The sequence below is a fragment of the Prunus mume genome, linkage group LG7 (assembly GCF_029339155.1).
Source record: "Prunus mume cultivar Tortuosa linkage group LG7, ASM2933915v1, whole genome shotgun sequence".
NCBI classification, from domain to species: Eukaryota; Viridiplantae; Streptophyta; class Magnoliopsida; order Rosales; family Rosaceae; genus Prunus; species Prunus mume.
Window position 1 is genome coordinate 12,027,607 of NC_142704.1, and position 23,030 is coordinate 12,050,636.

A 23,030-nucleotide genomic window follows, 5' to 3' on the forward strand; every position below is an offset into this window, starting at 1 on the left:
TCATCAATGTCCCTTCTTCATCTACTGAATCTTGTTCTAGCGTGGTAGCTAGCTAGTGTTAAGAAGAGAAGTCACAGATACAAATTTAGACCTCCTGCACTGCACCACAGTATTTGTTTGGTTTTTCAGGTACACATGTTTCTCTCTACCCATTTTATCTCAACTTTTTGGTGGGCACAAAAATAGCCCTAGTTGCTAATTTTCTTCCTTAATTGCACAAATACTAAGCCCCAACTACCATCGCCTGCTGCCACTGCCCTCGGTGTCTTGGCATCAGCCCACCATAGCTACCGCCGCATATTGGTGTGAAATATCTCAAATTTCAAGTAAGTTTTAAACTCTAAGCTCTAATTGATAATAATGTATGATGTTTTTAATTTAATTGAAATTACGTATATAATTTATGGTTTGTTGATATTGATTTGATTTATTGGAACATTGATGATTATTTTTGTTATCATTAATTGATATGAGTGTTTGTTTTGTGATGAGTCTTTTTTTTCATCTAAATTTTTTTTTGTAATTTGTACAACATGACTCTTCAGAATAAAATTATGGATTCACTACTCTATCTATTTTTTTTTAATCATTTGCTAGGGAGGGAGAGTATTATATTGGATTATCTCAAGATTGTTTCCTACGTGAATGTGAATCGAACCTGAGTGCATTTGAGGGGAGAGGGGGAGAATTTAGCCCACTTTGCCACCACCCATATATTAAGTTGCTAGCTTGCAGTCTACAAGGTTGGACGTTGTAGCCTTTGTGTGGTGGTGTCTTTGTTATTTGCTCCTTTGCGGTTTGCTTTGTTTATGTATTCGGTTGTTTCTGATTGTCCTTCGTTAATGAAATATCATCTTCGACCAAAAAATAAAATAAAATAAAAGATGAGCGGCTATGACCTTTGAGATTTTAGGGGTCTCATGCAAAATAATTGGAAGTATTTAAGGACACTGTTTTCTTTTTTTTGCGCTCTGTGAGTGTTTTTTGACTTTTAAAGCACAAATATTTGTGCTTACAGGTAATAACCAGGTTTTACAATTAAATATTTGTGCTTACATATTTTACTCTGGCTCAACACTTCTTCTTTTTTAGGTGCTCTTTGATCAGTTTCTTTTAAATTTATTTTTTTAGGTCTTCGATCAGTTTCTTCTTTTTTAGGTCTTTTAGGTCTTTTTAGGTCTTTTTTAAAAAATTTGGCTCACCACTTCTTCTTTTTTAGGTCTTTGATCAGTTTCTTTTTTTAAAAAAAATTATCAACTCTTTGACCAATTTTGTAAGAGAGTAATATTATATTAACTAAACTCAATAAAATAACATTAATATACATAATATAATATTTTGAAGGCGCTCTTAGAAGTGAGGCCCTCTGCAGTGGCCCACCCACAGAAGTCAGTCATCTTGACCTTTGGGCGGTTGGGTGGCTGGGCAAGAATGCCCACAACCCGTTTGCGGAAAGGCGGGAGAGAAGAACAGAGCAAAGCAACGCGATCTACTTTTCTTTTTAATGATCTGGCCAAAACGAATCGTTTTGGACCAGATCAGTATCTGTTTAGAAATCGCTGCCTGCACTACACGTGTCTAGCATTTTATCTATGAAAGACCACAGGATGCTGCATCTTGAGTGTGAGGATAGAGTAGTCATTAGAACTTACTAGAATATGATTTCACGCCCAAAAAAGAAAAAGAAAAAAAAGGAGTAATTAGAAGTGAGTTTTCATTTTTTATTAATTAGGACCACAAAAAAGAAGTGCAGAGATATTAGAGTCTGATGGCTTAACCTAGAAACACTTTAATTTAATATATATATATAAGCACATATTGAACAAAAAAAATATTGTTGAATTATTAATTTAATATAGTTAAGTTCTTTGTTAATTTAATCTCCGGCACAAGTAAATAAATTGCAAGTTCTTCTTTTCTTTATTTTTCTTTTCCTAATTAATCAATATATTCAAAATATGAATGTGCATCATGCAAATTCATCAATGACTATCTTTCTTAATTAATAAAAAAATTTGTTTCATCCATAAATAATAAATATATTGTCGTTAAAAAAGTGAAAATTCCCAAAGTAAATATATATATATATATATATTGGGTGTGGAGCCCTTAGCTTTTTAAATGTTGCACCTTCTCTTCACTCGCCCTGTGCACGTTGTGTGAATTTTCCATTTTGTGCCATTATTATTACTAGTCCTTTGGCACATGCTCACGCATGTGCCAATTGGTTTTCTTTTTTCTTTTTATTTTATTTTTAGAATTAAGAAAAGATAACATGGGTAGTTATGTTCCATAAAAGTATGACCTATTATCTGATTTTGTTTTTAATTTTAATTTTTTAAAAATGAAAAAAAGTGAATTTACCATATTATCTTCATTTAATTAATCATTTCAATTATTAATGTTTGAATTAACCAATGGCATTTTCTAGTATTTTGAATGTTTCATTATTCTCTGCCTTTTGCTTTATATATATAGATTATTATTATTATTATTATTTTGTGAAAACCATGTAGAATTTAGCATTAATTATTTGAGGACAATTATATTCAGATATTGGAAGCATATATCTACGGTCATGGAAATTGAAATAAAAGAAAGAGTTGATGGGGAGAGCACGTCAATTCCTATAAAAGATGAACCCCCTGTCGAAGACTTTAGAAAGAAGCTTCTTAGCCATTCGCCCTGGCTTCCTTCGTGCTGCATCTTTAGAGTTCCCGAGGTGATTCGGAGACAAAAGATAGAGGCCTATGAACCTAACATTGTCTCCATCGGACCCATCCATCGCCACCACCGTGCTGAAAAATTCAAACTCTTCGAAGATGTGAAACGGTGGTATTTACATTGCCTTCTCTCCTCATCCCAGTATGTAAGTTTGGAGAGCTTGATGAAAGTGATCATGGAGTTGGGTAAAAGCGCCCGCGACTGCTACGCGTACCCGTTGGATGATCTCAATGAAAAAGACTTCGTAGAAATGATGATACTTGACGGTTGCTTCCTGTTACAACTATTTCGAAAGGCATATTGTTGTGAGCTAGAAGAGGATTACGACCCCGCTTTCGACGTGTGCTGCACGCGGGAACATCTGTACCATGACCTTCTGCTGCTAGAAAATCAGCTACCTTGGTCTGTGCTGGAGTGTTTGTACAACCTAACTGCCAATTGCCCTAGCCAAGAGGCCTCCCTCCCTTATCTCGTGCTCAACTTCTTCAGGCAATCCTCGGCGGATGAACTGATGTTGACCCACAGCTTCAGCCAGCCACGTAAGATTTTGCACATACTTGATCTGGTAAGAACCGTGATGGTTAACGGATTCGAGGAGAAGTTGGATGAGCATGTGGAAAAGAAGCAGAAAAAGAATGAACTAAACTTGCCTCAACGGATCCCAAACGCAACATCTCTTTCGGAGGCAGGCATAAAGTTCAGAAAAAGCCAAACAAAGGGAGAGGGAAGGTGCATAATGAACATAGAGTTCAAAAAAGGGGTTTTTACAATTCCGCCGCTGGGAATTGATGAGAGGACAGAGCCTCTGTTCAGGAACCTCATCGCCTTTGAACAATGCCACCACTATCGCCTGCACAAGATAACATCCTACGCCGTTTTGATGGATAACCTCATCGACTCCAAAGACGATGTAGATTTTCTTTGTGACAAAGGAATATTGGCCAATTGGTTGAACGCGGATGATGCTGCCCAATTCTTCAACAAGCTTTACAATGACACCACCGTCAGGTATTACTACAGTGATCTCTCCGACGATGTGAATAAGTATTACAAGACTAAATGGCACAGGTTTATGGAAATATTGAGGAGTGACTATTTTTCTACCCCATGGAGAATCATCTCTTTCATCGCGGCCTTTATCCTCCTGGTCCTCACCCTAGTGCAGACCCTATATGCTATTCAGTAGCTTTAATTAATTTTTGCTTAATTTCCTTCAGTACTAATTACCAACGCTTAATAAGCTTGGATATCCCTATATGTAATAATCTGTTTTTGTGTGTGAGGTGAGCTTTAGAAACTTGTGAACAGCAGCTGCTGCTAGCCTACTTAATATTTGTGTGTTCTGTTATGTTCTTTCTGATCAAGGTAAAAACCCAGTCATTTTCTAGTAAAGAAACCTTGCTATTCTCCTGCCATACTTGTACCTACTTACACACCACGTTTTGTCAACGCGTCATTGTGGTCATATGTTAATCGCATAACCTTTGCTCTTACGAGAAAGCATAATAGTGTAAAAAGACTAGTGCTTCCATTGTAAGAAGGTTTATTACATTAAACCTACTAAAGTGATCTTCTAATCAACTTAGGATTACAAAGACTTATTGTTTATTAGGAACTCAAAACCTATCTCGATTAGGCAAGCCTCAAACAGTGTTCAATAAGGATAATGAAGGCTTAAGGGTTCCTAGTTCTACAAGGATTGAAATGGATTAATCCTATAGCATGAAGGATATCTCTAAGTGTTTCTTGATGGGCAAGACACTTAGAGAGATGCATATAAATAGAAGGCTCCCTCCTAGATCCGAATAACACAACACAGCTAAACAGAAATTCACCCATCAGAGTTATAGCTATAAGGATCGGATTCTCAGGAGAAGAACTTCTATACCTTGCGCTGCCAATCTGTTCCAGCATCATCCAGTTCTTACGCCAGCACCATGTCAGACTCAGGTTAGTGTTAAACATGTTATGGCTTTAAAGGAATTAACATGTGGTATCAGAGCTTAAGTTATATCATGTTATACCTAACAAAACTCGTGCAGGAAAATTGAGAATAAATAACTGACAGTTTTAAGTTATAAAGTATGAACATGATAACAGTATAAAGTATGAACTTTATCATGTTCTTAAAATTTTCTACAGATCATTGCTTACAGTTCTTGTGCCATGATTGAGTAAGCCAAAGCGACTCAACCATTGCATGATCACTATATTCAAGGTTTATGATCAGAATTTGCACCATGATGCAAAACATGTCGAAAGGCTTTCTGTCCAAAGATGTCAGCAGTTTGATATGTCTTGCATCATGGTGGATCGACATGGAACATGGATAGATATGGATTAGTGAAAGGTTTTCTTCTGTCTAAAGATGTAGAAGATCTTTTGCTCAGGAAATCCACATCTACTCGTTTTCCAGTGTCAATAAGCATGCTTGAATCATTGTCCAAAGATGTGATTAAGTATGTTTGATTAAAGTTCTGGGGAAATTTATATATAAAGTGCTTATCTTGTTTTAAACATGTACAGTCAATCATAACTCGATTCGAACTCTCACTGGCTCAAATTATAAGAAATGGAGAGAAGATGTGGAAATTGCTCTTGGACTTCTGGATTATGAGATGGTTCTTACTGATGAAGCTCTATCAGTACCTGCGATTGATGCATCTGCTGAGACTAAGACTAAATATGCAAAGTGGATTAAGGCTAACAAAATGACAATTCTGATCATGAGGAGGTCTATTTCAGAAGAGGTCAGAGGCAGTATTATTGAAACTGAGAGTGCTAAGCTATTCATGGAAGCTATTGCAGAAAACTTCCAAGGATCCAAGAAAGCTGAAATTGGTTCACTCATGAGCCAGCTGACAGATATGAAATACAATGGAGAAGGCTGCATAAGAACTCATATTCTGAACATGGTTGAGATAGGAAACAAGCTGAAGGCTCTAAAAGTCCATGTGGATGAAACCATGATGGTGCACTTTGCTATTAATTCTCTACCTAGTATTTTTAGACAACTGAAAACTACTTATATTGCTCAGAAGGAGATATGGTCAGTTGCTGATTTGATAGGTATATGTGTGCAGGAAGAACAAAGTATCAGAAAGGACAAAGGAAAAGAACAAGTGTATTTGGTGCAGGATACTAAGTTTAAACCAAAGGAATGGACCAAAAACAAGAACACAGATAAGCAGCAAAGGAAATATGAGTCTGCAAAGGGCACGGGTCCAGTAGGTTTGAAGTGTTTCTTCTGCAAGAAATTTGGACATTTAAAGAGAGATTGCAGAAGATACAAGCGCTGGTTGGACAAACAAAAGGGAAAAGGGATTCAAAACAAAGAGGGTGCCAAACAAGGATGACTTGAAGGTGTTCGTGGGAAATGGAGAAAGAGTTAGAGTAGATTTTGTTGGTTTAGCTAGTCTTGAGTTGGAGTCAGGTTTTATTTTGGAATTAGTTGATGTCGTTTATGTTCCTTCTATGACGAGGAATTTGCTATCGGTTAGCAAGCTTGTAAAATCAAACTTACAGTTTGAGTTTGATGAGTCTGGTTTCTCCATGTTCAGAAATAAAAGTTTTATTGGTAATGGATTATTGATCGATGGAATGTTTCGTTTGAACTGCAAATTACCAAATCAAAGTACAGAGATGATAAATGTGTTAAGTTCAAAACAGCCTTGTAATGCAGAATCTTTCACACTATGGCATAAGAGACTTGGACATGTCTCGAAAGAAAGAATGAATCTCCTAAGCAAAGAATCAATTCTCTCACCACTTAATCACCATGAACAAGATAAAACATGCATTGAATGTGCAAAAGGAAAGCTAACAAATCTCAGAAAGAAAGGGGCAATAAGAAGTGAGAAACTACTTGAGATAATACACACAGATATCTGCGGACCTTTTCCAGTTAATACACATGATGGTTTCAGTTATTTTATTACTTTTACAGATGATTTTTCAAGATATGGATATGTGTATCTGATAACAGAAAAATCCAAAGCACTGAAATGTTTAAAATCTACAAGGCAGAAGTGGAAAACCAGCTGGATTCTAAGATAAAAGTTGTAAGATCAGATAGGGGTGGAGAGTTCTATGGCAAGTTCACAGAAAAAGGAAGAAATCCAGGACCTTTTGCAAACTTCCTACAGCAAGAGGGCATTGTTGCACAATATACAAATCCTGGAACACCGCAGCAGAATGGTGTTTCAGAAAGAAAAATAGAACCTTAATAGAGATGGTGAGAAGCATGATGTGTTGTGCAAAGCTTCCTACTTTTCTATGGGGAGAAGCTTTAAAAACTGCAAACTACCTTGCCAACAGAATTCCCACCAAAGCTACAAACAACATACCTTACGAAATCTGGTGTAAAAGAAAGCCTAGCTTGGCTCATCTAAGGACCTGGGGATGCAAGGCAGAGGCAAAGCTGTACAATCCTATGCAGAAGAAACTTGATTCCAAAACAGTGAGCTGTTTCTTCATAGGATATCCAGATAGGACAAAAGGTTATAGGTTTTATTGTCCTAAAAATAACACTAGATTTGTGGAAACACAAAGAGCAATTTTTATTGAAGAAGAGGAGGAAGGATTAAATGAAACAGATTTTGTTTTTGATGAAGTTTTGGAAGAAAACCAGCCAGAACTGGCTCCAGATCAGCCAGCTGGAAGAAATGCGACAGATCAGCCAGAATCGCTCCGGATCAGCCAGAATCGGCTCCAGATTTACAGCTCAGGAGATCACAGAGACCTAAAAGGCCAGCCTTGTCAAATGACTACTTTGTTTACCTGCAAGAATCAGAGCATGACATCAATACTTAGGAAGACCCTGCAACTTTCAAGCAGGCCATGGAAAGTGACAAAAGTTCACAGTGGTCTGCAGCCATGGAATCTGAACTAGAATCAATGAGCAAAAATGGAGTATGGAAACTAGTTAATTTGCCATTAGGATGCAAACCTATATGATGCAAGTGGGTTTATAAAACCAAAAGGAATGCACAAGGACAAATAGACAGGTATAAAGCCAGATTAGTGGCAAAAGGTTACACACAAGAAGAGGGAGTTGATTACAATGAAACTTTCTCCCCTGTATCAACTAAAGATTCATTTAGAGTCATAATGGCTTTGGTTGCTAATTTTGATCTGCATCTTCATCAGATGGACGTTAAGACAGATTTCCTAAATGGAGAACTGATTGAATAAATATATATGAAACAACCGGATAGTTTTGGCTCAAAAGGGGAAGAGAATTTAGTGTGCAAGCTGCAGAAATCAATATATGGTCTAAAACAGGCATCAAGACAATGGTATCTCAAGTTTGATGAAGTCGTTAAGTCCCAAGGCTTCATTGATAATCCATTGGATGAATGCATCTATATGAAATTCAATGGAAGGAATTTCATCCTCATGCTGCTATATGTGGATGACATTCTGCTAGCAAGTAGCAATCTGTCCATGTTACATGACACTAAAAGGATGCTGTCCGATCATTTTGATATGAGTGATTTGGGAGAGGCAAACTATGTTCTTGGAATAGAAATCAGCAGGGACAGAGAAAGGAAAATGATCGGCTTATGTCAGAAGGCATATATTAAGAAAGTGTCTAGAAGGTTCAACATGGGAAACTGTACATGATGTGCTGTTCCCTTCTCAAAAGGGGATAAATTGAGCAGTGAACAATCTCCTAAAACTGAGCAAGAGAGATTGGAGATGAAGGACAAGCCCTATGCATCACTAGTAGGAAGCTTGATGTATGCACAAGTCTGCACTAGACCAGACTTGGCATTCTGCATAAGTGTTCTTGGCAGATTTCAGTCTAATCCAGGCCAAGCACATTGGATTGCAGGCAAGAAAGTATTAAGGTATTTGCAGAGAACTAAAGAGTACAAATTGGTCTATAGAAAGGTTGAAAATTTGCAGCTGGAAGGATATGCAGACGCAGACTTTGCAGGATGCCAGGATACTAAGAAATGCACATCAGGAGTTGTTTTTCTATTTGCAGGTGCTGCAGTGGCATGGAAGAGCATGAAACAGCAGTATGTGTCAACCTCCACTATGCAAGCAGAATTCTTAGCAGTTTATGAAGCTACTTCAATGGCAATGTGGCTTAAAAATTTCATGTCTATGCTAAGAATTGTGGATTCAATACAGAAACCGATTCAGTTATGGAATGACAATACTGCGGCAGTATATTTTGCACAAGGAAATAAGAGATCAAATGGAATGAGGCATTTGCATTTAAAGTTCTTATCTGCGAAGGAAAAGATTCGAGATGGAGAGACTGCTCTAAGTCACATTGGCACAGATTTTATGATTGCAGATCCTTTGAATAAAGGGTTGCCTAATCATGTTTTTCACAGGCATGTGGCAAGCATGGGATTGCAATTCAGTTTTGATGCCTAAAGTCAGTGGGAGTCAGTGGGAGCTAGAGTTCTTACAGTTATGTTTTAATTCTGATTTTGTTAACTAGTTTTATCTAGACAGTTTTATTTTGCAGATTTAATTGAATTACTTTTATACAATGTTCTGCATTTGCTATTTATGGATGACAAATAGAACAAAGGCCAAACTGTAATCATGTCAACATTATGTTTACAGTTTGAATCTATGAATGAGTCATTAAAGATTGTTGAAACCTTGGTAGTTTTGAAGGGTGGGCAAAGAACTGTTCAGTTTTGTCACACATACAGTAAAACCAAAAACAGTTCTTGTTTTTCAATCCAGTTGGAAGCCTTATGTGTTTTGCAGATTCATGTATGTGATTATAAAAGTCTTGGATGTTATATATCCATGTACTTCGATAGTCCTTTATGAATTTTTCAAAATGACAGTGGCTTGATAAAAGGAACAAGAGAATTTTGAGTTCCACATGGCCATTAAGTAATGAACAATAAGTCTAAATTGATTATTTGATCAAGTGGGAGAATGTAAGAAGGTTTATTACATTAAACCTACTAAAGTGATCTTCTAATCAACTTATGATTACAAAGACTTATTGTTTATTAGGAACTCAAAACCTATCTCGATTAGGCAAGCCGCAAACAGTGTTCAATAAGGATAATGAAGGCTTAAGGGTTCCTAGTTCTACAAGGATTGAAATGGATTAATCCTATAGCATGAAGGATATCTCTAAGTGTTTCTTGATGGGCAAGACACTTAGAGAGATGCATATAAATAGAAGGCTCCCTCCTAGATCCGAATAACACAACACAGCTAAACAGAAATTCACCCATCAGAGTTATAGCTATAAGGATCGGATTCTCAGGAGAAGAACTTCTATACCTTGCGCTGCCAATCTGTTCCCATCATCCAGTTCTTGCGCCAGCACCATGTCAGACTCAGGTTAGTGTTAAACATGTTATGGCTTTAAAGGAATTAACATCCATTTCCATACATAAGAAGAAAAAGTTGATTGAATTGAACTGAATTAACGGACAGATGGAGCAAATGAAGATGGCAAAATATCACCTTTGGAGCTGCAACAAGTTCGTTGACGGGGCAACAGAAGAAGAGAAGGTGAATAATTTGAAGGAGGCGATTAAGATGTATGTGATGGATGAAGGGTGTGAGTTTGGGTTTGGGTGCATTACACCCAAGAGGCGTAAGAGGATGGTCAGTAGACTTGGAGAATCCAAGAGCGTTGATGAGTGCAAAGTCTCATGATGGCCAGACGTCTCAGTGGTGATGTAATTTTGGCAAGGTTTTGTCGTTCCCTGTTGCAAGAACATATCTCATGTCTAATAAATTTTACTTTTTATTAAAAAGAAAAAATCTGTAAATTAATTTAAACTAGAAGAGAGGGAGATTTCTCACACCATATACACACAAATGATGTAATCTGAGACCTCTTGTCTAAACTTTCGACTCTTTTGAACAAGGAAATAAAATCAAAAGTGAGGCCTCATTTATCATATGGCATATCATACTAGGTAACTTTTATTTCATGTCGTCCAGCCTTCATTGACTCCCAACCAATTTGGGCCCCTTCATTTATTTTACGCCCCTCAACTTGTGAGCCATAAACAGTGACTTGTGTCCACTTCCATAATTTTACTTGGAATTACAAATTGACCCTTTATTAACTGAAAATCATATGAAATTTGAAAAACTTAACAACAAGAGATAAAATTGGTTGTTTTAATGTGTTCGAGGCTGATGTTCTACACCTAATCTAATAATAAAAAACAATTTGATTGGTTAATCTAGTGGACTATGGATAACAAATCCATATTCGACTTGTTAAGTTAACAGATATTTCATTCAATAACCCAGTATGAAATTTATTTTACATATTTGATCAATTAACCATTAAACGTGTTGTTCTTACCAACAACATACTCAGGGTAGTCTTCCACATTGGTCTACTCATGGTGATCTTGACATAGGACTCAAGGTAGGCTTCCAATACCAAAGACTCTTTGAATAGACCATCTTTCCCATCTGAATTCACCCTAGCCAAGATTATTGCAACTCACACGTTGCTTATCCAACAAATATCCTTTCAAATTTTCTGAAGAAAAATAGGGGAAAAAGAAGGAGATAGAAAACATGCATGGAGACAAAAACCCAAACGCAAAAAGAAATAGAAAAGTCTGAAATGCATCAAGGGAAAGCATGTCTTTTGCAATCCGAGAAGGAAAACCAGAACTATAGCAATAAAACATAAACGCAAGAGTTGTCAACTAGTTATTTGGGCAGCAAGTTGGCTATTTGAAAAATCTTGAAGTTTGTTTAAGTGTTTACAAGGCTTTGCGTCTGATTTTGGAGAGAGAGTCCTCTTGTGCTACTCTCGAGCCTCTATATTTATAGGCAAAAGTCCATAATGATGACGGTGAAGGCTGAAGGATGATATTTGAGTGTTGTCCGAAGTCAGCTGTTGATTTGTCCGAAGGCTGAAGGATGATAAGTTACTTCTACTCCTTCTGGGGTAAATACTGCCCTTCTCCAATAATAAGGTAATATTGGTCTAGAGCTCTCATTGCTACTGATTCTCAAAAGGACCATGGTTGGATTCTTTATTCTTGAGCTACTAATCATATGACGTTTCATGCGTCTCTCATTCAGCATCATTGTTCTCTTGCTTGTTCTACTGTTGCTAATGCCAATGGTGTGCCCTCTCCAGTCACTACTGCTGGAAGTGTTGATTTAACTCCCTTTCTCACATTGGACCATACTTTTATTGGTTCCTACGCTCTCTAATAATTTGTTATATATTCCGCAAATAACAAAACAATTAAATTGTTTAGTATTAATCTATCCTACTTTCTGTCTTCTTCAAGATCTCAACAGCGGGGAGATTATTGGGCGTGGTACTAAGAGAGGGGGCTTGTACTATATGGATGATGTGTGTGCGGGGAGAACACACTATACAGCCCAGCTACCGAACCTCAGCAAAGGCCGAGATCCAGCAGCCAGCTCGTGACGCGCATCGTAGGAAGTTGAAGGTGCCACCGTCGCCATCCGACGCGACCGTAAGAGGATGCTCAGTAGACCAAAACTGTTCATTTGAACTTGCAACTCGAATGTAAAGTAGGTTAAAACTGTTAATTTGAAGGAGGCGATTAAGATGTATGCGATGGATGATGGGTGTGAGTTTGGGTTTTGGTGCATTACACCCAAGAGGCGTAAGAGGATGCTCAATAGACTTAGAGAGTCCAAGAGCATTGATGAGTGCAAAGTCATGATGGCCATACGTCTAAATGGTGATGTAATTTTGGCAAGGTTTTGTCGTTCCCTGTTACAAGAACATACCAAGGGGTCTCATGTTTAATAAATTTTATTTTTTATTTAAAAAAAATAAAATTCGTAAGTTAATTTAAACTATAGAGGAAAGAGATTTCTCACACCACACACACACAAATAATGTTATCTGAGACCTCCTGTCTAAACTTTCAACTCTTTTGAACAAGGAAATATAACCAAAAGTGAGGCCTCATTTATTATATGGCATTGGTAACTTTTGTTTCATGTCGTATGGCCTTCATTGACTCCCAACCAATTTGGGCCCCTTACATTTATTTTATGTCATTCAACTTGTGAGCCCTAAACAGTGACTTGTGTCCACTTCCATATTTCACTTGAAATTACAAATTGACCTTTATTAACTAAAAATCATATGAAATTTGAAAAAACTTAACAACAAGAGATAAACGTAGTTGTTTTAATGTGTTCGAGGCTGATTTTCTACACCCAATGTAATAATAAAAACCAATTTGATTGGTTAATCTAGTGGATTATTGATAACAAATCCATATTCGATTTGTTAATTTAATGGATATTTAATTCAATAACCTAGTACGAAATTTATTTTACATATTTGATCAATTAACCATTAAACGTGTTGTTCTTACCAACAACATACTCAGGTTCTTCCATTATGGTCTACTCATGGTGATCTTGACATAGGACCCAGGGTAGTCTTCCAATACCAAAGACTGTTTGAATAGACAATCTTTCCCATCTGAATTCACCCTAGCCAAGATTATTGCAACTCACACTTTGCTTATCCAACGAATATCCTTTCACATTATCTGAAGAAAAATAGGGGGAAAAGCAAAAAGAAATAGAAAAGTCTGAAATGCATCACGGGAAAGCATGTCTTTTGCAATCCGAGAAGGAAACTCAGAACTGAAACACTTTACCTTTTTTTTTTCTTCTTCTTTGGAGTTTTGCAGCTGTAAGATGCATCCAGATGAGAGCGCTAGTGACTGAAATTGATATATAACTGACCATATTAACATAACATGCCAATGAAGCAAAAATCAAACTAACCCTTCAATTGTGAGGTGGAGTGCAAAACGGAAATATTTGAAGCTGTTTGGAGATCCAAACCAAACTGTCAAAGCTGAATCATGGTTGGAGAGAAAACATTAAATTGCGTTTTTTTCTTCCACAGGCCTTGATAAGCCTATATTTTATATATATTTTATGCCTCATTTACTTATTTATTTGTTAATGTCCTTAGATTAAATTGGTTGTTTTAATAGGTTTTGTGAGATTTGTGAAGGAGCTGTGGAAATAGGAGAAAGTGTGCTAAAAAGGGCAAGAAGATGAAGATTGGAGATTAATCAAGTCAAACAATGAGAAATAAAGAAGACCATATTTTAGAAGGAATCCTACTTTTATAACAATTGTAATTATACATTAAATAGGATTTCTAGGAGTCTTATAAATAGGAAGTTTAGGTCATTGTTCAAAGGACCGCTCATCACCCATCATCCTTCATCCTCCATCACCCATCATCCTACATATTCATACTCATAGCCGAAATATCCAGAGGAGAATACGAAGAAAGCTTGCGCAACCTTGGCATTCTACTTGAAGAATTCGGTGTCTTCCATGCTTTCATCAACCATCATGATTCTCAATAAGTCTTTCATGAACTAATTCCTTTTACTAGGGCTACGATGTAGCCTAGCTATGAATACTCAAATTCTTTGATATTGTTAATTTTATTTATCTATACATGTTGAGTGCTTGTTATCGTTCTTAATGCTTTCAATTAATTGGACACTAATTGCATGATTGGGAGAATTAGGTTGAAACCGGAAGGAGATTCCTAATAAAAAGCTTCTAGTAACAAGTACCATAAATTACATAGCCGACTCGGAAGACTAGGTTATGGTTTGTGTAATCTTTATTGTTTTCCACAAATCTTAATGGGTTCTTAGCTATCTAAATCCATAACTAGGAATAAAGTGAGTTGATGGTAAGGAATACAACTAATATAACTCGGAAGAGAGTATTGGTGAGGTAAGGGAAAACAATTATCAACATGTTAGGTAATTAGAATTAACAAGCTAGAAGGATTTGGGTGGGATTAGCTAAGTGAAATCGGTGCCCTAGTGCTTTATCATCTTTGTTTTCATCTTTTACATTATTTCCGTAATCTCAATTTATTTTGTTTGCTTAATTAGATTTTAATCATCATAATTCTCTTTCCGTTTAATTCAATCATAATTAGGAATAGATTACTTGATCTTGGAACGATACTCTACTTACTACTATATTAATTTGAGCGATAATCACATCAGGCCTTTTAATGATTGGTCTAGATGCTAGCTGTCATTGGTCTCATAAGTTGTTTGTTTCCATTGATTGTCCCACAAGCTTTAACTCTTATTAATAACATGCAAAAATATCTATGTTCGTTCTACACTTCTTCATTTGTGTTATGGGGAGATCACATATGTATATATATGACCAGCATCGTAGAGCAGGCCCGGCAAAAACTAATTAGAATTATGTTGAACGAGTGTTTTATGATGAATATACCTCCTAGTTTCTTCATGATTACAAGAAAAGAGCAGCACTATTTTACTTTTTGTTATCATCCTCGTCGGTGTCCCTTCTTCATCTACTGAATCCTGTTCTAACGTGGTAGCTAGCTAGTGTTAAAAAGAGAGGTCACAGATACAAAATTAGACCTCCTGCACTGCACCACAGTATTTGTTTGGTTTTTCAGGTACACATGTTTCTCTCTACCCATTTTATCTCAACTTTTTGGTGGGCACAAAAATAGCCCAAGTTTCTAATTTTGTTTCTTAATTGCACAAATACTAAGCCCCAATTACCACCACCTGCTGCCACTGCCATCGGGGTCTTGGCGTCGACCCACCATAGATACCACCGCCTATTAGTGTGACATATCTCAAATTTCAAGTAATATTAACCTCTAAGCTCTAATTGATAATAATGTATGATGTTTTTCATTTGATTGAAATTAATATGTATATAATTTATGGTTTGTTGATATTGATTTGATTTATTGGAACATTGATGATTATTTTTGTTATCATTAATTGATATGAATGTTTGTTTTGCGACAAGTTTTTTTTTTTTTTTTTGGTAATGTTTACACCATGACTCCTCAGAATAATCATGGATTCACTACTACTCTATCTTCTTTTTTTCTTTCTTTTGTCATTCGCTAGGGAGGAGTATAATATTGGGAGTTTCACTAAAACACCCAAAATAGATGTTGAAATTATAAAAAAACCCAACACCCAAAACACTTTATAAACACACCCAAAACCCATCATTACACACACTCAAAACCCATTTATAAACACACCCAAAAAGTTGACTTTGGGGTTGATTTTGGGTGTGTTTCTATGTTTAAATAGTGCTTGGGTTTTTTTATAAATACATGTCTAGGATTGGGTTTATTTATAAATTTGTATATAATATTAAGTTGCCTCAAGATTGTCTCCTACGTGAATCGAACCCGGGTGCATTTTGAAAGAGAGAAGGGGAGAATTTGACCTACTTTGCCACCACCCCTATATTAAGTTGCTAGCTTGCAGTCTGCAAGGTTGGTTGTTATAGCCTTTGTGTGGGTGGTGTCTTTGTTATTTGCTTCTTTGCGGTTTGCTTTGTTTATGTATTCGTTTGTTTTTTATTATCCTGCTTATTGGTTGGGTCTGTCCCTGTATTTAGTTCTTATTTCCGTGGATTTTGTCCTTTTTAGAATATGCATTTCAGGCCCAAAAAAAAAAAGAAGAAGAAGAAATAATTAGAAATGAGTTTTCATGTTTTATTAATATATATATATATATATATATATATAATAAAAGAAGTGCAGAGATAGATAGTAGAGTCTGATGGCTTAACCTAGAAACACTTATATATATAATAAGCACATATTGAACAAAAAAATACTGTTGAATTATTAATTTAATATAGATAAGTTCTTTGTTAATTTAATCTCCGACACAAGGAAATAAATTGCAAGTTCTTCTTTTCTTTTTTTTCTTTTCCCAATTAATCAATATATTTAAAATATGAATGTGCATCATGCAAGTCCTTCAAAAACAAAAACAAAAAATTCATCAGTGAATATCTTTTTTAATTAATAAAAAAAAGTTATTTCATTTTGTGCCATTATTATTATTATTATTATTATTATTGGTAAAAACCATGTAGAATTTAGCATTAATTATTTGTGGACAATTATATTCAGATATTGGAAGCATATATCTACAGTCATGACAAGTGACAAAGGAAAAGAAATAGTCGATGGTGAGAGCACGTCTGTTCATATAAAAGATGAACCCAATGTTGAAGGCTTGAAAAACACCATAGAAGACATGCTTCGTAGCCATAGCCATTCACCCTTGCTTCCTTCGTGCTGCATCTTCAGAGTTCCCGAGGTGATTCGGAGACAGAAGGTAGAGGCTTATGATGTTGGTGTGTAATCCTTCAATCGAGTTTTTGGAGCTAAAGGAATTGTGTCTGCTCTGTTTTTATTTCTTTTAGTTGTTTATTTTTTCTTCAGCTTTATTGTGCACCCTTGGATCACAGTCCAAGTGTTTTAATCTCTAGCATAGGATTAAGTGACATGTGTAAGCATCTAATAGGATGCTAGAACTTGAGCTTATTGTAAATATGGTACAGGGAAGAATATCTCTTTTTTCTTCTCTCTACCTAACGATTATACCCAAACAGTGGAACTGATATGAAATACACAGAAGCATTTTTCATTCTCCAGAGCAACGCTCTCTCTCAACTTTTCTGTGTTTTTTCTTCTTTGCTCCCAAAATATCCAAAATATGAAATGCTAAAACAAAGAATTCTAACATGGTATCGCGAGCCAGGTTCGATTGCTTGAGCTGGGCGTGAATCTGTGATTGAATCGGAGAAATTGGGTTTTTGTTTGAGCTAAACTTGAGCTCATCTGAAGATCGCGATTTCTCAAATCCAATGTCTAATATGGCAGGATCGAGTACCTCTGAGCTGCGAACTCCAATTTTCAATGGAGAAAATTATGAGTTCTGGAGTATCAGAATGAAAACTATTCTGAAATCTCATGGTTTATGGGATCTGGTCGAGAATGGGTTAAGTGACCTAGATCTGAAGAAGGAGAAAGAGGAGGCTGTAGACACTGAGAAGTCTATGGTGGTTCAGACTCTGATGAAGGATGCTCGTGCACTTGGATTGATCCAAAGTGCTGTTTCAGATCAGCTATTTCCAAGGATTGTGAATGAGGAAACTTCGAAGGGAGCTCGGGATATTCTGAAGCTGGAATTCAGAGGAGATAAACAGGTACGAAATGTCAAATTGCAAGGGCTGCGTAGGGAATTTGAATATACCCGCATGAAGGATAGTGAATCTTTATCTGTATATCTGGTTAGGTTGTTTGATATAGTAAATCATATGAAGAGTTATGGTGAGGAACTATCTAGAGAGAGAATTGTCCAGAAGCTATTGTTTAGTTTGCCTAAATCTTATGATTCTATCTGCTCTGTAATTGAACACTCTAAGGACCTTGAAACTCTTGAGGTTCAAGAGGTTGTTGCTTCACTGAAGAGCTTTGAGCTCAGATTGGATAGACACACTGAGAATTCTACAGAAAAAGCCTTCTCTAGTCTGAATGTTGGTAGGAAAAACCCTGAAAATGGAATTGCTTCTGTAGATCAAATACCTCAGAAAAATTGGAAATCCAATGATGGAAACAAAATGGCCTGCAAACATTGTGACAGATTTCATTATGGCAAATGTTGGTATGAAGGGAAACCTAAATGCCATGGTTGTGGGAAGCCTGGACATATGATCAGAGATTGCTATGGACACAAGAATGTGTAGAAAGTGAATTATGCAAATTAGGAGGAAGATTGTGGCACTTTGTTTTATGTGTGTAATGCTTCAACTGATGTGAAGGTAAATCATTCTTGGTATATTGACAGTGGTTGTAGTAACCACATGACAAGAGATGAGGGACTTTTGGTCAATATTCAAAGGAATTTGAGCTCTAAGGTGAAGATGGGAACTGGAGAAGTGGTCCCAGTTGCTGGAAAAGGGACTTTGGTGATAAAAACTAAGTTAGGCAAGAAGCACATTCATGAAGTAATGCTTGTACCTGGCCTTGAAGAAAATCTGCTTAGTGTTGGGCAATTGATGGAACATGGCTATCACCTTGTGTTTGGAGGAAATGTGGTGAGTGTTTATGACAATCAGTCACTAGAAAATCTGATTGTGAAGGTGCAGATGACAAATAACAGATGCTTTCCATTGACAATGATGCCTGCGAGTGAGTTGGTCCTAAAAGCAAGTGTCACACATTGCTTGCAGACATGGCATAAGAGGCTGGGGCATTTAAATGAAAGAAGTATAAAATTGCTTGAGAATCAAGGAATGGTTCATGGCTTACCTCACTTGGAGCAGAAGTCAGTTGTATGTAATGGTTGTATGCTTGGAAAACAACATAGGGATTCTTTCCCTTTGGAATCCACTTGGAGAGCTTCAAACCCTTTGGAATTGGTTCACACAGACATCTGTGGACCAATGAAAACAGAATCACTATCTGGAAACAGGTACTTTCTACTGTTTACAGATGATTTTACTAGAATGTCATGGGTGTACTTCATCAGAAATAAGTCAAGTGCATTGGAATGTTTTAGAAAATTCAAAGCTATGACTGAGCTGCAAAGTGGGTATAAGATAAAAGGCTTGAGAAGTGACAGGGGTGGAGAGTTTCTATCTGGAGAATTCAACAAGTTTTGTGAGGAATCTGGTATTCAAAGGCAGCTAACTATGACATATTCTCCACAGCAAAATGGAGTGGCCGAGAGGAAGAACAGGACAGTAGTGGAAATGGCCAAGTCCATGTTGCATGAGAAAGGTGTTCCCTATGAGTTTTGGGCAGAAGCTGTAAATACAGCAGTCTATCTGCTGAATAGATGTCCTACCAAGGCTCTTAACAAGATAACACCATTTGAAGCTTATACTGGCAGAAAACCAGGAATTGCACATTTAAAAATATTTGGATCTCCTTGTCATGTGCTTATTCCTTCAGCATTGAGGCATAAGCTTGAAGAAAACAGTCACAAGTGTATTTTTGTAGGCTATGGTCTCTGTGAAAAGGGATATAGGCTGTTTGATCCAAGTACTAGGAAGATAATTCTGTCCAGAGATGTGCAATTTGATGAAAATGGCTTATGGAAGTGGGAAAATACAAATGAAGAAGAAATGGTAGTCCCTTTGCATACTGAGAATCAAAGCTGTGAACCAAGTCAAAGCTTGGATACATCACTGCAAATGGATGAAGAAGTCACATTACAAGCTGAACCAAGTCAAAGCTTGGATACACAAACTCAAATAGTTGAAGATACCACTCTGCAAGATGAAGGCATAGGTGAAAGTTCTCATTTCTTTGATCACACACCAAAGAAATGGAGAAGTGTAAGTGAAATCATGGCTAAGTGTAATGTGTGTATTGTGGAACCTGAAAATTATGAAGATGCAGCTCAAGATGAGTCATGGAGAAAGGCAATGGAAGCTGAACTGGAAATGATAGAAAAAAATGACACTTGGAAACTTGTCGAGAGACCATTTGCTAAACCTGTGATTGGTGTTAAGTGGGTCTACAAGACTAAACTGAATCTGGATGGTACTGTGCAGAAAAACAAGGCTCGTTTAGTGGCTAAAGGCTACTCACAAAAGCCCGGTATTGATTACAATGAGACTTTTGCCCCTGTGGCAAGGCTAGACACCATTAGGACTTTGATTGCTCTTGCTGCACATAAGGAATGGAGCTTGTATCAACTAGATGTGAAATCTGCATTTCTTAATGGAGTTTTAAAGGAGGAAGTATATGTGGAGCAACCACAAGGATTTGTAAAGAAGGATGAGGAAACAAAGGTATACAAGTTACACAAAGCTTTGTATGGTTTGAAGCAAGCACCAAGAGCTTGGTATGACGAGATTGATGCCTATTTCAACAAGGCTGGTTTCAAGAAAAGTCCAAGTGAGGCAACTTTATATGTTAAGGCAGAAGGTTCAGATGTTCTTATTGTTTCTCTATATGTTGATGACATAGTGTACACGGGTAGCAGCTCTCAAATGATTGAAGAATTTAGGAGAGATATGATGGAACACTATGAGATGACAGATTTTGGGAGTATTACACCATTTTCTTGGAATGGGGGTGATACAGTCTAAACAAAGCATTTTCTTGCATCAGAAGAAGTATGGACAGAAGCTGGTTGAAAAATTTGGTTTGAAAGATTGCAAAATAGTGGCTACACCACTTGCAATGAATGAGAAGTTAAGTAAGAATGATGGAAGTGAGGCTGCAGATGAAGGAGAATATAGACAGATTGTGGGCAGTTTGCTCTACTTGACTGCAACTAGGCCTGACATAATGTTTGCAGCTAGCCTCTTGGCAAGATTCATGCACAATCCCACCAAGAAACACATGGGAACTGCTAAAAGGGTATTGAGATACATTCAAGGAACAATAGACTTTGGAATTGTATTTGAGAAAGGAAAAGAAACTACTCTTATTGGCTATTGTGATAGTGACTGGGCAGGAAGTGAAGATGACATGAGGAGTACCTCAGGGTATGTTTTTACTATGGGATTGGGATTGGGAGTGTTTTCGTGGGCTTCAATTAAGCAAAATACAGTTGATTTGTCTACAGCAGAGGCAGAATATATAAGTGCTGCAGAGGCTACTTCTCAAGCAAAGTAGCTGAGATTTGTACTTGAAGATTTTGGAGAAGAACATATTGAAGGAACACAGATAATGTGTGATAACACATCAGCAATTGCTATGGCAAAGAACCCTGTTTTCCACCAGAAGTCAAGGCACATTAACAGAAAGTTTCATTTCATTCGAGAAGCAATTCAAGCTAAGGAGATAGAACTTGTCTACTGCAGAACTGAGGAGCAAATTGCAGATATTCTGACTAAAGCTTTGCCTAAGGACAGGTTTGCATGCTTAAGGGAATTACTTGGTGTTAAGTCGGCTAAAGGATTAGAAGGGAATGTTGGTGTGTAATCCTTCAGCCGAGTTTTTGGAGCTAAAGGAATTGTGTCTGCTCTGTTTTTATTTCTTTTAGTTGTTTATTTTTTCTTCAGCTTTATTGTGCACCCTTGGATCACAGTCCAAATGTTTTAATCTCTAGCATAGGATTAAGTGACATGTGTAAGCATCTAATAGGATGCTAGAACTTGAGCTTATTGTAAATATGGTACAGGGAAGAATATCTCTTTTTCTTCTCTCTGCCTAACGATTATACCCAAACAGTGGAACTGATATGAAATACACAGAAGCATTTTTCATTCTCCAGAGCAACGCTCTCTCTCAACTTTTCTGTGTTTTTTCTTCTTTGCTCCCAAAATATCCAAAATATGAAATGCTGAAACAAAGAATTCTAACATATGAACCTAACATTGTCTCCATCGGACCCATCCATGGCCACCGCCGTGATAAAAAATTCAAATTCTTTGAAGATGTGAAACGGTGGTTTTTACAATGCCTTCTCTCCTCACCCACGGATATACGTTTGGAGAGCTTGATAAAAATGATCATGGAGTTGTATAAAAGCGCCCGCGACTGTTATGCAGACCCGTTGGATGGTCTCTCAATCGAGAACAGTTTGTAGAAATGATGATACTTGACGGTTGCTTCCTGTTAGAACTATTTCCAAAGGAATATTTGTATGAGCTACAAGAGGATCCCGAGCCCGACCCCATTTTCAACGTGTCCTGCATGCGGGAACGTCTGTACCATGACCTTCTGATGCTAGAAAATCAGCTACCGTGGTCTGTGCTGGAGTCTTTGAACAACCTAACTGCCAATAGCCCCAGCCAAAGAGGCGCCTCCCTCACTTTACTTGTGCTCAACTTTTTCAGGCAATACAAGGCGGATTTCCTGATGTTGAACATCAAATCGATGCCCCAATATGAGATTTTGCACACACTTGATCTGGTACGAGCCGCGATCGTTGATGGATACAACCCTGAGACGTCCAATGAGCCGGAGGAAAACCAGCAGACAAAGAGAGAACTAAAATTGCCTCAACGGATCCCAAACGCAACATCTCTTTCGAAGGCAGGCATTAAGTTCAAAAGCCAAAGAAAGGGAGAGTGCATAATGAACATAGAATTCAATGAAAAAAACGGGGTTTTTAAAATTCCGGTGCTGGGAATTGATGAGAGGACAGGGCCTCTGTTCAGGAACCTCATCGCCTTCATTGACTCCCAAGCCCCTTCATTTATTTTACACCCCTCAATCAACTTGTGAGCCATAAACAGTGACTTGTGTCCACTTCCATCATTTTACTTGGAATTACAAATTGACCCTTTATTAACTGAAAATCATATGAAATTTGAAAAAACTTAACAACAAGAGATAAAATTGGTTGTTTGAATGTGTTTGAGGCTGATTTTCTACACCCGATCTAATAATAAAAAACAATTTGATTGGTTAATCTAGTGGACTATTGATAACAAATCCATATTCGATTTGTTAAGTTAACGGATATTTGATTCAATAACCCAGTACGAAATTTATTTTACATATTTGATCAATG

At 37.0% G+C, this 23,030-nt stretch overlaps 3 protein-coding genes and 1 pseudogene across 6 annotated transcripts in view; 3 read left to right on the plus strand and 1 right to left on the minus strand.

Annotated features, from left to right (window-relative positions):
* Positions 1-23,030, minus strand: part of LOC103336655 (uncharacterized) — a 69,724-nt gene that overhangs the window by 40,601 nt on the left and 6,093 nt on the right. The gene's annotated exons all lie outside the window — the stretch shown is intronic.
* On the plus strand, positions 2,555-4,120 carry LOC148915474 (UPF0481 protein At3g47200-like). The gene has a single exon (XM_089042018.1). The coding sequence runs from the start codon at positions 2,579-2,581 to the stop codon at positions 3,908-3,910; it is 1,332 nt and encodes a 443-aa protein (XP_088898144.1). The 5' UTR covers positions 2,555-2,578; the 3' UTR covers positions 3,911-4,120.
* LOC107880671 (uncharacterized) lies at positions 4,263-6,197 on the plus strand. 2 transcript variants are annotated; one of them, XM_089042020.1, is made up of 3 exons: positions 4,267-4,674; positions 5,251-5,696; positions 5,808-6,197. In XM_089042020.1, exons 1-3 carry the CDS (start codon positions 4,662-4,664, stop codon positions 6,078-6,080), a joined length of 732 nt encoding a protein of 243 aa, XP_088898146.1. In that variant the 5' UTR covers positions 4,267-4,661; the 3' UTR covers positions 6,081-6,197. The 2 variants fall into 2 exon arrangements, with proteins under 2 accessions (XP_088898145.1, XP_088898146.1); XM_089042019.1 differs by having other exon boundaries at positions 4,263-4,674; positions 5,251-6,197.
* On the plus strand, positions 21,852-22,741 carry LOC148915475 (UPF0481 protein At3g47200-like; annotated as a pseudogene).